The 16,122-nt window shown below is 39.3% G+C and overlaps 1 protein-coding gene and 1 pseudogene across 2 annotated transcripts; both read left to right on the top strand.

Moving 5' to 3' along the window:
- The first annotated feature begins 7,971 nt into the window (after positions 1 to 7,971).
- On the top strand, positions 7,972 to 8,885 carry LOC311591059 (vomeronasal type-1 receptor 4-like; annotated as a pseudogene). Its single transcript has one exon. The product of its transcript is annotated as a vomeronasal type-1 receptor 4-like (transcript).
- Positions 8,886 to 14,014: 5,129 nt separating this feature from the next.
- On the top strand, positions 14,015 to 14,546 carry LOC311590962 (microtubule-associated protein 1 light chain 3 alpha-like). The gene has a single exon (XM_084770280.1). It carries the CDS (start codon positions 14,036 to 14,038, stop codon positions 14,399 to 14,401), a length of 366 nt encoding a protein of 121 aa, XP_084626406.1. The 5' UTR covers positions 14,015 to 14,035; the 3' UTR covers positions 14,402 to 14,546.
- The last annotated feature ends 1,576 nt before the right edge of the window (positions 14,547 to 16,122 follow it).

Raw genomic sequence — 16,122 nt, 5'->3', positions numbered from 1 at the left:
TGCCTGGTATCCACTGGTTAATTCACACTCTATCCTCAAAAGGTCAAAACTGTGACTTAAGTGGGTGGGTGACACTTTTTCTTTGAAAGGTTAGAAAGATGACTATACAAGTTTTTCTATTGTTGAATTAGCAAATAACGGAACCTGAGATATTATTTGAGTCTCATTTCTATCAACTTGCAGCTGTGAGAGTCTTTTCTTTGCCCAAATGATAAGTGAATGGAGCAGCAACTCTGTCAGTAATACTAAACTTCTTGTGGCGTTCATCCAGGCCAGGCAGCTTGGATGCATATGGCTACCACAACCCGTTTTGGGGGCCAACATTCTACCTGTAAAGAAAACTGAAACCGTGTCTGGCCATGAACTTGTTCTTGAGAAGACTGTAGCACCGTCATAACATCTAGAGACTTCACCAGTCCCATAGAAATTAAAAGTAATATCTGTTATCTCATATAGATATCATTGCAAAAGAACAATTGTTTTGACATGATTTTGAAGATTATTTGCTAATATTTTAGTGAGAATTTTTTTATCATCAAACTTATTTGATAATAACTTTATTTGATATTGTCCTGTCTTACTTGTTTGGCATCATGATAATGCTAACCTCAACAAAAAATATTTGGACAACTTAATACAGCTATTAAGGAGGTCAGTTGTGGGGTTTCTTGAGAACCTAAAAATTGCAACTAAGATTAGCCTGAAGTGTTCAAATGCTGGCCCTGTGCCCAGTGAACTCCATATCATACCACTGAAATATTTGAATATTGATTGTCATTGCTGCTTTATTTATTGTAGCAATGAAATGGAGCCTTCCTACATATGCATAAATAGAGAAATCCAACATTAAACACTTTTCATATATAAAATGTACTATAACTTTACTACATTAAAAGACATAATCATAGCATGTGTAGAAATATAGATGGACTGATAATGGATAACATTAAGCCAGGTCACACAAACTCAGCAAGATAAAAACTTGGGTGTTCTCCATTTATTTTAAGGAAAGAGAATGCCAGTCATTTAACTTTACAGCTACATTTCTAAATTATTTTTAAGTCTGGTGGTTGAATCATTAGTCTGATCCAGCAGCAATGCTTGGAAAATATCAGTCACTAATATTGTATGTGCCAATGACACTGCCCAAGGGCGGGCTAGAAGTCCCCGTAGAGTTTTCATAAAACTCTATGATTATGTGGGAAATGGTGATCATGAGCGCCACAAGCAAAATGAAACTCCTGAACACATAGTCCTTGTGGCTCTGCCTCTCAGATGCACACCCATAGCGACGGTGCTAACCGGTGGACTGCATTTCATTAATTCTAAGCTGTTTTGCTTTTCCTCTTGCGTGGCCTCTAACAATAAATTCCCTTCATTTTTCTCTTAGATAAATCACTAAATATAACTAATGCTGTCATTAAATTCGTAAGTATATGTACATCCTTTGGAGATGTAGAGCCTAAGAGTTGCTGCAAACCCTGAAGAGACATGTTCCCTCGCATTGAACAATTATAACTTGCAATAGCTCATCAGTGAGTGGATGAGTCTGGAGAAAAATGTCAACATGTGCAAATGGATTTCTTTTTTTAAAATCAATTTTCACTTCATATGTTTATGTAACTGACAACGATATGTATGCACACAATATACAGGCAATTTCCTTGGAGGGCAGGAGAAGGCATTGGATTCCATGGACCCTGAGTTACAGGTGACTGGGATACACTGTGTGGCTTCTGTAAATCAAATTGTTGTCTGCTACAAAAGCAGCAAGTGACCTTATCTAAATATCCACCTCTCCATCTCCTATACATAGTTATGGATCATAATATATTGTTTATTTTTTTTTTACAGATCAGTAGGTGTTTAGTGATAGAGATTCTATGTGTAATATAAGATACAATTTCCTCAAATATATCTACTAGTATTTATGTTTCTGAATTACACATCTAAATAATGTTTGCATATTAAATTTGTGTTAGTTACATTCAATTAATTAGCTAATTAATTCTATGTGTTTGGACGTTTTTCTGCATGTATGTCCATGTAACAGATGCATGCCAGGTAATCACAGAGGCCAGAAAGGACCTCAGAGATGCAGGAACTGGCATGAGAGGTGGCTGTGTGTCACCATGTGGTGCTGATAAATAAACCCAGATCCTCTAGAAGATCAGTCAGTGCTCTTAGACACTGAGTCATCTTTCTTCCACATAGATTAGTTAATTTTATAGACATACGACAAAAAATAGTTAATGAACAACTTGATAGACTTTATTGTTCGTGGTTTTGGATGTGATGTAAAAGTTCTGCGAGCCACTGTGCTTTAGGAGAATATTAAGACAATAACAGTATGTGGAGGGGCAATCTTTTGCTTTTTATAGGTAGAAGATTGTAAGAAGGGACTGTGCATCATATGTAACATCCGAAGTCACACAATGCTGCCCTGTCCAAGTTGGAGGCCAATTCACATTCTGTATTTTCAAATAATTTCCCCATATTATGTGAGGATCAAACATCAAAAATACAATTAACTAATTTATTTACTTTTCATCTTACCGGAGTGTCTCATCCTTCCTCTCCTGTCAGTCCTTGCTACCTCTTTCCACCCTGTCTACTCCTCCATCTTTCTTAAGACAAGGGGAGGCCTCCAATGACAATCAACCGGCATCAGCACATCAATTTGCAGTAAGCCTAAGGGCATCCTCTCCCATTGAGGTAGGCAAGGCTAGACAGTAGGAGGAAAATAGGAGGAAAGGGTCCCAAAAGCAGGCAATAGAGTCAGACACAACCCTTTCTCCTACTGTTAAGAGCCATACAAAAAGCTCATGCTACACAATTTAGACATCTGTGCAGAAGGCCTTTGTCAGTCCCATGAAAGCTCATTGGCTGGAAATTCATTCTTCCTGAGCCCCTAATGATGCCAAGATTGTTGATCCTATAGGTTTTCTTGTGGTGTCCTTGACCTCTCTCTCTCTCCTTTAATTCTTCATCCTACTCCTTCACAGGATTCCCGAAGCCATGTGTCATGTTAGGCTATGGGCCTGTGCATCTGTTTCCATCAATTGCTGGGTGAAACTTCTCTGATGATAATTATACCACACTCCTGTCTCTACACATCCTGTAGGCAGGACAAATTGTAGGTCAAATACATTACAGTTGGATGAAATGCCAAAACCTCTGTTGGAAGTCTTTCCTGGTTAGAAAAAAGGGCTAACTAAGGCTCCTTATCTTCTGTTACTTGGAGTCTTAGCTACAGCCACCATCATGTTTTCCTAGAAGGTTCAATTGCCTTTGGATTCTACACTGTTTCTGAGATGTGCTACCATTCTTGTCTTCTCTCCCAGCACTCTCTAGATCCATCCTTCCTTCACCTGATCCCTCTTGCTCCCATTCCCACACCCACCCGTGTCCAGGATCCTTCTCCACCCACCCAAGATGTCTATCCTGTTTCTGTTTCTGAGTGAAATTCAAAAATCTGCCAATGCTCCCTCTGTTACTTAGCTTCTTTGACTCTGTGGGTTGTTGACTAATTATCCTTTATTTTACAGCTAATATCCACTTATAAGTGATCACACACTATGTTTGTCTTTATGGCTATGAGTTACCTCATGCAGCATGATCTTTATTTGTTCCCATAATTGGCCTGCAAATTTCATGATGCCATTGTTTGTAATTGCTGATTAATAAAACACTGTACACATGAATTGCATTTTCAGTATACATTTTTTCAGTTGAGGTGTATATGGGTAATTCCAGTTTCTGGGAACCACAAATAAAGCTCCTATGAACATAGTTGAACAAATATCATTGTAGCATGCTGAAACATATCTTGTGTATGCTTATGAGTGGTATATCTGGATCATGACGTTAGATCTACTTCCAATTTTTAAAAAACTGCAAATTGGTTTCCAACAGGAGCCTCTGTTTTCATTCTATTTTCATGAAAGTTAGGCATTTCCTATTCTGTCAAATCTTTCTCTTATTCATCACTTTGTCTGCCTTTCAATTTGATATCACATTAAAACAGTGATAATATCTTCTATAGATTACATTTACCTTCATTGTTTTCTATGAAAGGTGTCTGCTAAAGGTGTGTCTGCATATCAGCTAGCTCACACAGCCTTACAAGGTATTTGGACATACTCACAGTAGACATTTTGCTGGGTTAAAATTACTCTACAGGAACACATAAACATGACATAGTGTTAGAAAGATACAAAAATTTGTAAATGTCAACTGAGGGGTGCACTTGAATCAAATTCACATGCTGATATAAAATATACAAACAATACTAACTGTGAAAATGTTATAAAATTTTTAAAGGAAATAAGTTGATTTGTATTTAAAAAGCAAGTGAAATCTATATTCAATGGAATATAAAAACTTCAATACCTTACGCATGTGACTCCAATGTTACTAACACCTTCCAGTGACCCAATCAATTTTGAGGCATCTTGAAAACTCAGTGCCTTCCTAATCACTGTGTCTTTAGAGGTTCTCACAAGGAAGTCTCAAAAGTCTTTGTCAATTGACAACTAAAGAAAGTTTCATGAATAATTTTGTCTCCCAAAGCCAGCATTGTCATCACCACTACGGATGAAAAGAAAATTGCAGGGAGGTGAGGTCATAGTGGCACAGACCTTGCCCTCAGGTCTTCAGCTGGCTCTCTCACAGCTCTGCTTATTAATGAGTCTGAGATGTGCTGAATGGAGTCACCATCCTGCAGAATCAAGAATCCAGGGGAGTGCTTTGCTATCCGTCTGAGTGGCAGAGGCAGTAGAGAAGAGAGGACTTAGTATATGTTCAAGTTTGGTAGTGGGAAGTTGGTATAGAAAAAGATCCATGGAACTGAGAGAGAAGGCATAGGAATAATTGCATACCTAAGAGGTGAATGGGAATGATAAAAGTGTTCATAACTTTGTGACACTTCCCGTTGGGTGTTGCTTTGATTTAATTTGCCAACTGTGTCTGACTGAGGTACTGTAGAACATTCCGGGCTGTTTGTAAATGTGCTGGTGAACTATTGTAATAAATCATTGTGTTAATTCACCTTACCTTACATGACATGTACTGTGTCTTTGAAGTAGTAGTAGTAGTCGTAGTAATGGGGGGGGTGGTAGAAGTAAAGGAAGTGGAAGAGGATCAGAAGGAGGAGGAGGAGGAGAAAGAGGAGGAGTGAACTCATCATGATATCACTCCCATAGTCGCAAGTTAAATGGAATTATTAAAAAATTCACAGTCCTGGGTAGGTCAAGTATGTTATCTGTTTCTGTGTGTAAACATATTTTTATTTGACACCTCACTAATCTTCTGCTTATAGAGGCATTAGTATCTGATTCTGTATTTAATGGTCATTGGTACAATGGCTGCTTCGAAGCCTCTTCCCTTTGAACTTGGAAAGGTATCATGGAAGAGAACTTACATTGAAAGTATTGTGCAGTGATAGCTAAGACTAAATATGTCCCAACTTATCTCTCCTCGGTTAGTCATACTCTAAATGTAAGAATTTGATTGATCAAAATAAATGTTACTGGCTTTATAGCACAGATGGTGAAACATATAGTGAAATATGTTTGGTATTAGGATTTTCTATCCTGAAGGAGGCTTGCTCATATGTTTTCTGTTTGTCTGGAGTGTTTTCAAACTGTAAACATTGCCAGTTTAAAAGCAGGCTGTTATATAATAAATATGTTATATTTAGAGGACACCTTCTTTACATTCTTTAAATTCTAGTTATAGGACTGATAAAAATAAAATCTTTTCAGGTTGTATTTTCTCTTTGTGACTGAACATGTAAACCTAGGCGTATAATGAATAAAATCAAACACATGATCTGTATTTTTGGGATAATCATTGGTCTGCTTTGTTCTGGGAACCCTGTGTAAATAAAGAAGCACCTACTTTTCCTTGTAGGAATACGGTTTGTGGCCCTAAGAGTGTTATCCAACTTTGGTGTACTGATGGGCAGTCCAACAAATTGTCCTCTTATGGATGGTCACTACTTTAGACTAATACATGGTATCAGAGCTCAGTCAGTATCATTGTGCACGGATATTGGAGGATGTCTGTTGGAATAATGCTCTCAAATGTAATTCCATCAAATTTATGGGCAGACCTCAGCCACCACCAAAACTGCAATTCAAGGAACACCTTAAACCAAAATCACTTTTTTCTTTCTTTGTGACTTCATAACCATACATCTCACTGAAATTTTCCAAGTGAAACATCACATGGAACACAGTAGAATAAAACAATAGTGTACTACTTTTCAGGAGTCTACAAGTTTATAGAATTTTCTGATGTGTATTTTGATTAATTGATCATGAACTATTTATGGACACATGTACTGGATATCCTGGTTTATGCACACAAGACAACACTGGATTATAAATTCTTCCTTCTTTGACAAAAAAATTACTGTTGTTATCCTTACCACTGGGTTGTTCTTAGCATGTGGGTTTGTATTTTTCTTCCTAAGCCGATGTGACCAGTTTTCTACAAACTTTGCAGTCACATTCAGATAATCAAAAGGTATAAGGCTCCTGGTCAATTTACAAAAATGTACAAGACTATTATTTTTATTTATTTTTCTTTCAGTTTTTGGTCATTTTTTAATATTCCTTTGTTTTAGCTAACTTAAAAGTAGCTAGTTTTTTAAAACCTGTTTATATTTAGTGTTTGGGTTGATCTAACTTTTTTTCTTTCCATTTTTGCTCCTATTAACCTTATCTGTTTTAAGCACATTATTTATTCTTCTACTCTCATATTACATTTTCTTTATTTTCACACCGCCTCTCATGCAAGCTCTTTGTCACCATCTAATGAGCTGCATCACAATTTCCTTGGCTCAAGAGGTTTATCCCACATAAACAAATATCTGTTATAGCCATAAGCAAAGAACTACATTAAGACAGAATATAGTCTAATGATCTCTTTGGGCCTAGATCAATTCACTTAATAGAATACTTTCTATTTTGTTCAGTATCCATTCCCTCTGCAGTGCCAACATGTAGAGAAAAGACAGCTAGTATCTGATAGTCTCTACGGTCTCAGAATGTCTCCAAACATGTTTTAACTTCTTCACAGCTGCTTCTGCCTTATGGAGAAATGGAAGCACCAACCAAAGAACATGCATCTACTAGATCTAGGCCCTCAACACGCATATGATGGATGCTCACTTTGATCTTCATGTGGGTCCCCTAGTAAGTAGAGTGACTTCTGTCTATGGACTCTGTTGCCTGCTTTCCATCACTTTACCTTATCCAGGCTGCCTTGTCTGACCTCAGACCATGAAGATGAACTCATTCCTTTCGTACCGAGCTGTGTGTGTGTGTGTGTGTGTGTGTGTGTGTGTGTGTGTGTGTGTGTGTGTGCTGGGCTCTCCTTTTCTGATGGCAATTGGAAAGCAGATAGGGGGAAGTACATGAGAGGGAGGAACTGGAAGATGATTATGGAGGAGCCTGTGATGAGGAAGCAAAGTGAATTAAATTACAAACAAATTTAAAAATAAAATAGTCTGTTGAAATTATTAAACTGTTCATGTTCTTCAGCATTCCTAGCAAGTAGCAATGAATTCAGGATGTCTTGCATCGTGTTTGTTTTTACTACTATTTGTTTTATGATCATTTATTTCTTATTCTCACTGGCCAACATCAAATCATCTTGAATGATTCATATCGTGTAAAACTATTTATCTCTTCTTCCAGCATTATTTACAAAATAAGTATTGAGCCATCTCACAGGAAAAACATGGAAAGTAGTCATTCTTACAAAGAAGTTCTGGAAGAGGTGTTCTTATGTCTCTTCTGGCTTTGTACTCAGGAGTATAAAGGACCCTCTCTTTCAGTCTCTCAGGAGTTCCATGGATTAATGGATACATCTTTCATCCCAACCTAGAATCATTTTCACTTATTCATTAAACCAGAGAAACTGTGTGGACACACTCTAAAGGAAATTGTGCTGAATCCCAAAATGGACTTCTGGAATCTGGCAATCAAAATTGTTTTCCTATCACAAACAACCACTGGAATTGTGGGAAATTTCTCTCTTTTGTTCGGCTATCTCGGTCTTTACTACAGAGAATGCAAACTGAAGCCCACAGATTGGATTCTCATGCATCTAATGGCAGCCAATGCCTTGATCATTCTCTCTGCAGGAGTTCCTCACACAATGGCAGTTTGGGGATGGAAGCAATTCTTGACTGAATTTCGATGCAATTTTATATTGTACATTCAAAGAAGTGCTCGGAGTGTGTCCATTGGAACCACATGTCTCTTGAGTGTCTTTCAAGCTGTCACTATAAATCCTAGAAAATTGTGTTGGAGGAATCATAAAGTCAAAGCTGAGAAGTACATTGGAGGCTGCATATTTATTATCTGGGTCTTGTACTTGTTGATAAATTTCATTTTCTTTGTGTACATATTTACCAACATAAAAACGTAACGAGAAAGCGAGATTTTGAATACTGCTCCATTGTAGGGAGTGATCAAATAAGTGATGCCCTCTATGCAGCATTGATAGTGTGTCCTGAAGTCTTCCTTTCTGGGTTCATTGCGTGGTCCAGTGGCTCCATGATTGTCCTCCTGTTTAGACACAAACAGGTGGCTCAACACATCCGCAGCACTCCTAATTCCAGCAGAACTTCCCCTGAGTCCAGAGCCACCCAGAACATCCTCTCCCTCGTGTCTCTCTTTCTGGGATTTTATACTCTATCCTCCTTCTTAAGAGGCTGCATTGCTCTGTTGCCCAAACACAACTGGTGGCTGGTGACCATCACTCCCATCACTTCTCTTTGTTTTCCCTCATATGGACCTTTTGTCCTTAGGAATCATTACACTGTCATGCCCAGACTCAGTTTGTTCTGGACAAGGAATAACCATTCTTAGTCATATTTTAATTATTTAAGTGATATATTTTGCCTGGTATCTACTGGTTAATTCACACTCTATCCTCAAACCACAATACAGAGACTTAAATAGGTGGGTAGCACTTTGTCTTTGAAAGATTAGAAAGATGACCATACAAAATTTTCAGCTTATTGGATTAGCCAGTGAAAAAACCTGAGATATTATTTGAGTCTCGTTTCTCTCAACTTGCAGGTGTGAGAATCTTTTCTTTGCCCAATGATAAGTGAACGGATGAGCAACTCTGTCAATAATGCTAAACTTGTGGCGTTCATTCAGGCAGGGCAGCTTGGAGGGATATGCCTACCACAGCCAGTTTCGGGGCCAACATTCTACCTGTAAGGAAAGCTGAAACCATGTCTGACCAGGAACTTGTTCTTGAGAAGACTGTAGTACCGTCATAATATCTAGAGACTTCACCAGTCCCATAGAAAATAAAAGTAATATCTGTTACCTCATATAAAGATCATAGCAAAAGAACAATTGTTTTGACATGATATTGAAGATTATTTGCTAACATTATAGTGAGAATTTTTTATCATTATGCTTATTTGATAATAATTTTTTTTTGTTCTGTCTTACTTGTTTTGCATCATGATAATGCTAACCCCCAAAAAAATATTTGGACACTTAATACAGCTATTAAGGAGGTCAGTTTTGGGGATTGCTGAGAAGCTAAAAATTGCAACTATGATTAGCCTGAAGTGTTCAAATGCTGGCCCTGTGCCCAGTGAACTCCATCTCATACCACTGAAATATTTCGATATCCATTGTCATTGCTGCTTTATTTATTGTAGCAATGAAATGGAACCTTCCTACATATGCATAAACAGAGAAATACAACATTAAACACTTTTCATATATAAAATGTACTATGATTTTACTACATTAAGAGACATAATGACAGCATGTGTAGAAATATTGATGGACTGATAATGGATAACATTAAGCAAGGTCACACAAACTCAGGAAGATAAAAACCTGCATATTTTCCATTGATTTTATGGAAAGAGAATGCCAGTCATTTAACTTTACAGCTACATCTCTAACTTATTTCTAAGTTTGGTGGTTGAATCATTAGTCTGCTCCAGCAGCAATGCTTGGAAAAGATCAATCACTAATATTGTATGTGCTAATGACACTGCCCAACAAGGGGCTAGAAATCCCCATAGAGTTTTCATAAAACTCTAAGAATATGAGGGAAGTGGTGATCATGAGGGCCACAAGCAAAATGAAACTCCACAAAAGCTTGAGGTCCTCAGAACACATAGCCCTCGGGGCTCTGCTTCTCAGATGCACACCCATAGCGACTGTGCTAACAGGTGTACTGCACTCCATTAGTTCTAAGCTGTTTTGCCTTTCCTATTGCATGCCCCTAACAATAAGTTCCCCTCATTTTTCTTTTTGATAAAACACTAAATATAATTAATGCTAACATTAAATCCATAAGTATATGTACATCCATTGGAGTTGTAGAGCCCAAGAGTTGCTACAAACCCTGAAGAGACATGAACAGTTATAAATTGCAATAGCTCATCAGTGAGGGGATGGGTCTGGAGAAAAACGACAACATGTGTGAATAGATTTTTTAAATCAATTTTCGCTTCATATGTTTATGTAATTGACAACGGTATGTATGCATACAATATACAGGCAATTTCCTCGGAGGGCAGGAGAAGACATTGGATTCCCTGGACCCTGAGTTACAGGTGACTGGGATACATTGTGTGGCTTCTGTAAATCAAATTGTTGTCTTCTACAAAAGCAGCAAGTGACCTTATCTAAAAATCCACCTCTCCATCTCCTATACATAGTTATGGATCATAATATATTGTTTCTTTTTTTTACAGATCAGTAGGTGTTTAGTGATAGAGATTCTATGTGTAATGTAAGATACAATTTCCTCAAATATATCTACTAGTATTTAAGTTTCTGAATTACACATCTAAGCAACGTTTGTATATTAAATTTATATTAGTTACCATTAATTAATTAGCCAATTGATCTTATGTGTTTGGGTGTTTGTCTGCATGTATGTCCATGTAACAGATGCATGCCAGGGACTCATAGAGGCCAGAAAGGACCTCAGAGATGCAGGAACTGGCATGAGAGGTGGCTGTGTGTCACCATGTGGGTGCTGATATATAAACCCAGATCCTCTAGAAGATCAGTCAGTGCTCTTAGACACTGAGCTGTCTTTCTACCACATAGATTAGTTAATTTTATAGACATACGACAAAAAATAGTTAATGAACAACTTGATAGACTTGCATTTCTTCGTGGTTTTAGATGTGATGTAAAAAGTTCTTCGAGCCACTGTGCTTGAGGAGAATAAAAGACTGTAGGAACCAGGCCCGACTGGGCTGCCTGCCTGTCTTGCTGTTTCATGTCCTGTTTCTAGCAGCTTCCATGTTTGTGTTTATCTTGGTCAGGTAGTCATGTTTACTGCTCTGAGAACGGGCCCCTGCCTTCCTGGAAACTTGGCCTCCTGTGTGCAATCACCTCTTGAGGGATTTCACCTGGGAGGAGGATTCCTGTTTTACTGCCTATAAGAAGGTTCTTTAGAACTCTGGAAAGGAGAATAATAAACCGCCGCCGCAGCTGCAGCCATGGTTGCTGCTCTCTTAGCACAAAGGACTCAGTGTGTTTGTGTGTGTGTGTGTGTGTGTGTGTGTGTGCGCGCGCGCGCACGTGTGTACGTATGAGTTAAATCCGCAGTCCCTCGCCCTCAACTAGGTACCGCGATGGCGCGGGCACCACAAAGACAGTAACTATATGTGGATGAGGAGTCTCTTTGCCTTTTTATTGAGGGAAGATTGTAAGAGGAAGGGACCGTGCATCATATATAGCATCCAAAGTCACACAATACTGTCCTGTCTAAGATAGGAGGCAGATACACATTCTGTATTTTCCAATAATTTCCCTGCATTACTTGAGGAGAAAAATATTAAAAATATGCAACTGTTGGTTTTCTTTATTTTACTTTTTAAAATAAAATTAACTAATTTATTTTCCTTACATCCCACTGGAGTTTCTCATCTTTCCTCTCCTCTCAGTCCTTCCTACCTCTTTCCACCCTGTCTACACCTCCATTTTTCTTAAGAAAAAGAGAGGCTTCCAATGACTATCAATCAACACCAGAACTTCAAATTGCAGTAAGCCTAAGGGCATCCTCTCCCATTGAGGCAGACAAGGCTAGACAGTAGGAGGGTAATAGGAGGAAAAGGTCCCAAAAGGAGCCAATAGATTCAGACACAGCCCTTTCTCCTACTATTAAGAACCATACAAGAAGCTCATGCTACACAAATAAGACATATGAGCAGAAGGCCTTTGTCAGTCCCAGGAAAGCTCATTGGTTGGAAATTCATTCTTTCTGAGTCACTAATGGTGCCAAGATGGTTGATTCTGTAGGTTTTCTTGTGGTGTCCTTGACCCCTCTGACTCCTTTAATTCTTCATCCTACTCCTTCACAGGATTCCCCAAGCCATGCATCATGTTAGGCTGTGGGTCTTTGCCTCTGTTTCCATCAGTTGCTGGGTGAAACCTCTCTGATGATAATTATACTAGGCTCCTGTCTCTGTACATCCTGTAGCATGATAAATTATAGATCAAAGGTTTGGCAGCTGGGTTGAAATACCAGAACCTCTATTGGAAGTCTTTCCTGGTTAGAGAAGATGCTAACTAAGGATCCATATTCTCCATTGCAAGGAGTCTTATGTAACGTTGCCTCATGGTGTCCTGGGAATTTCCATTGCCTTGGCTTCTAGACTGTTTATGAGATGTGCCCCCATTCTAATCTTCTCTCCCTGTACTCTACAGCTCCATCTTTCCTCCACCTGGTCCCTCTTGCTCCCATTCCCACTTCCACCAGTGTCCAGGATCCTTCTCCATCTACCCAAGATGTCTGTCCTGTTTCTTCTTCTCAGTGAAATTCAAGAATCCCCCACTCCTCCTCCCTCTGTTACTTAGCTTCTTTGACTCTATGATTTGTTGACTAGTTATCCTTTATTTTATAGCTAATATCCACTTATAAGTGAACACACACTATGTTTGTCTATATGGGTATGGGTTATCTCATTCTGCATGATCTTCCCTTGTTCCCATCATTTGCCTGCAAATTCCATAATGCCATTGTTTGTAATAGCTGATTAATAAAGCACTGTATACCTGAACTGCATTTCCAGTATACATTGTCCAGTTGAAGTGTATATGGGTTGATTCCACGTTCTGGCTACCACAAATATAGCTGCTGTGAACATACTTGAACAAATATCATTATAGCATGCTAGAAAATATTTTGTGTATATGCTTATGAGTGGTATAGCTGGATCATGAGGTTAGATCTATTTCCAGTTTTTAAGAAACTTTCCAAGAGTAGCCTCTGTTTCCTTTCTGTTTTCATTGAAGTTATGTGTATCCTATTCTCTCAAATCTTTCCCTGTTTCATCACTTTGTCTGCCTCTCAATTAGATATCATATTTAAACCCCGGCAATTTCTTCTACAGATTAAATTTATCTTCATTGTGTCCTATTAAAGGTATCTGATAAAGGTGTGTCTGCATATCAGCTAGGTCACACATCCTTATAAGGTATTTGGACATATTGAGAGTAGACATTTTGCTGGGTTAAAATTACTCTGCAGAAACACATAAAACAGAGATAGTGGTGGAAAGATATAAAAATTTATAATTGTAAACTGAGTGGTGCACTTGAATAAAGCTCCCATGCTGAGATAAAATATACAAGGAATATTAAGTACAACAAATATTATAAATACTTTTAAAGAAACTAAGTTGATTTGTATTAAAGGAAAGTAAGGGCTGGAGAGATGGCTCAGTTGTTAAGAGTGCTGCCTGCTCTTCCAAAAGTCCTGAGTTCAATTCCCAGCAACCACATGGTGGCTCATAACCATCTGTAATGTGATATGGCACCCTCTTCTGGTTTGCAGGAGTATGCAAGCACAACACTGTATACATAATAATAAATAAATAAATAAATCTTTTTTTTTTTTTAAAGGCGAGCTCCGCAGCCCTTGAGCTCGAGCCACAGAGCCCCAGACCCGCCAATCCGCAGCCACATCCCTGAGCTGTGCACCCTGGAGCCCAGGCTGCGCGCCACGCAGGGCCTGCGCCATGACCTCCAACTGGCCTTTCAAGCAGCAGCACAGCTTTGCCAACCGCTGTAAGGAGGTGCAGCAGATCCGCGACCAGCACCTGAGCAATATCCCTGTGATCATCAAGTGGTACAAGGGTGAGAAGCAGCTACCTGTCCTGGATAAGACCAAGTTCCTGGTCCCAGACCATGTTAACATGAGAGAGTTGGTCAAGATCATCTGGCGCCGCCTGCAGCTGAACCCCACGCAGGCCTTCTTCCTGCTGATCAACCAGCACAGCATGGTGAGCATGTCCACGCCCATCGCTGACATCTATGAACAGGAGAAGGATGAGGACGGATTCTGCTACGTGGTCTATGCCTCCCAAGAAACCTTTGCCTTCTGAGTCAGGAGTAGGGGTGACGGGTGGTTAGGAGTTCTGGTCAGGCTCTCCCCAGAGAGGTCATGGCTCCTAAACTATATCAGTCCCCAGTGGGTTAAGCAGAGATGTGATATCCCCCCCCCCATTCTACCAGGTAGGGGCCATCAGGCTACCATGTTTTGGGTGGGTCCTAGGCCAGTCATGTCGTGGTTGTTCCTTTGGGTGCTGTCTGGGTTTGGGAGTGGGGAGCAGCACCCTGCTCTATGTGGTTTGTCTCTGTTTTAGGCCCTTGCGTGTCTGCCCATCTTCTACCTGAAGTTTTGCCTCCTGGCAGGAGCTGCCCACCCCTGAAAGGCTGGCTCCCCTTGTCATGTCACGGTGTAGGGATCTGTGGTCATTTCCTCTGCAGAATAAAGATTGCTCAGGCCTGCCTGAAAAAAAAAAGTACATTCAATCGGATATAAGGACTTCAATGCCTCCCCAAAACACTGTGTCTTTGGAGGTACTCACAGGGAACTCTCAGAAGTCTTTGTCAATTGAGGATTGGAGAAAGTTTCATGAATAATTTTGTTTCCCAAAGCCAGCACTGTCATCACCACTACAGATGAAAAGAAAATTGCAGTTCTGCAGGGAGGTGAGGTCACAGTGACACAGACCTCGCCCTCAGGTCTTGAGCTGGCTCTCTCACAGCTCTGCTTATTAATGAGTCTGAGATGTGCTGAATGGAGTCACCATCCTGCAGAAGCAAGAATCCAGGGGAGTGCTTTGCTATCAGTCTGAGTGGCAGAGTCAGTAGAGAAGAGAGGACTTAGTATATATTCAAGTTTGGTAGTGGGAAGTTGGTATAGAAAAAGATCCATGGAACTGAGAGAGAAGGCATAGGAGTAATTGCATACCTAAGAGGTGAGTGGGAATGACAGAAGTGTTCCTAACATTGTCCCATTTCCTCTTGGTTCTTACTGTGATTTAATTTGCCCACTTGGCTGACTGAGGCTAAGACAGGACATTGCAAGCCATTTGTATATGTGCTGAAGGACTATTGTAATAAATCATTGTGAAAATTCACCTTAGCCTACATGGCATGTAGTGTATCTTAGTAGTAGTAGTTCTCGGAAGAGGAGGAGGAAGAAGAGAAAGAGAAGGAGGAATGAACTCATCATGATTTCATTCCCATAGTGGACATTTAAATGGAAATATAAGAAACTCATAGTCCTGGATAGGTCAAGTATGTTATCTGTTTCTGGAGGTAAACATACTTTTATTTCACACCTTACTTATCTTCTGCTTTTAGAGGCATTAGTAACTGATTCTGTATTTAATAGTCATTGGTAAAATGGCTCATTTGAAGTCTCTTCCATTTGAACTTGGAAAGGTATCATGGAAGAGAACTTATATTGAAAGTATTGTGCAAGGATAGAGAAGACCAAATATGTCCCAACCTATCTCTCCTTGCTTAGTCATACTCTAAATATAAGCAGAATCTGATTGACCAAAGCAAATGTTTCTGACTTTATAGCCCAGATGAAGAAACATTTAGTAAAACATGTTTGGTTTTAGTATTTGTTAGTCCAAGAAGACTTGTTCAGATATTTTCTGGTTGTCTGGGGTCTTTTCAAACTGTAAACACTGCCACTCTAAAAGCAGGCTGTTATATAACATGTTATATTTGGAGGACACATTCTTTGGATACTTTAAAGTGGAGTTATAGGATGGACAAAAACAAAAATATATTCAGGTTGTATTTT

This window comes from Acomys minous, assembly GCF_964271855.1.
Source record: "Acomys minous genome assembly, chromosome: 20".
NCBI classification, from domain to species: domain Eukaryota; kingdom Metazoa; phylum Chordata; class Mammalia; order Rodentia; family Muridae; genus Acomys; species Acomys minous.
The sequence above is the reverse complement of the archived record's forward strand: the minus strand, read 5'-3'. Positions and strand labels throughout refer to the sequence as shown.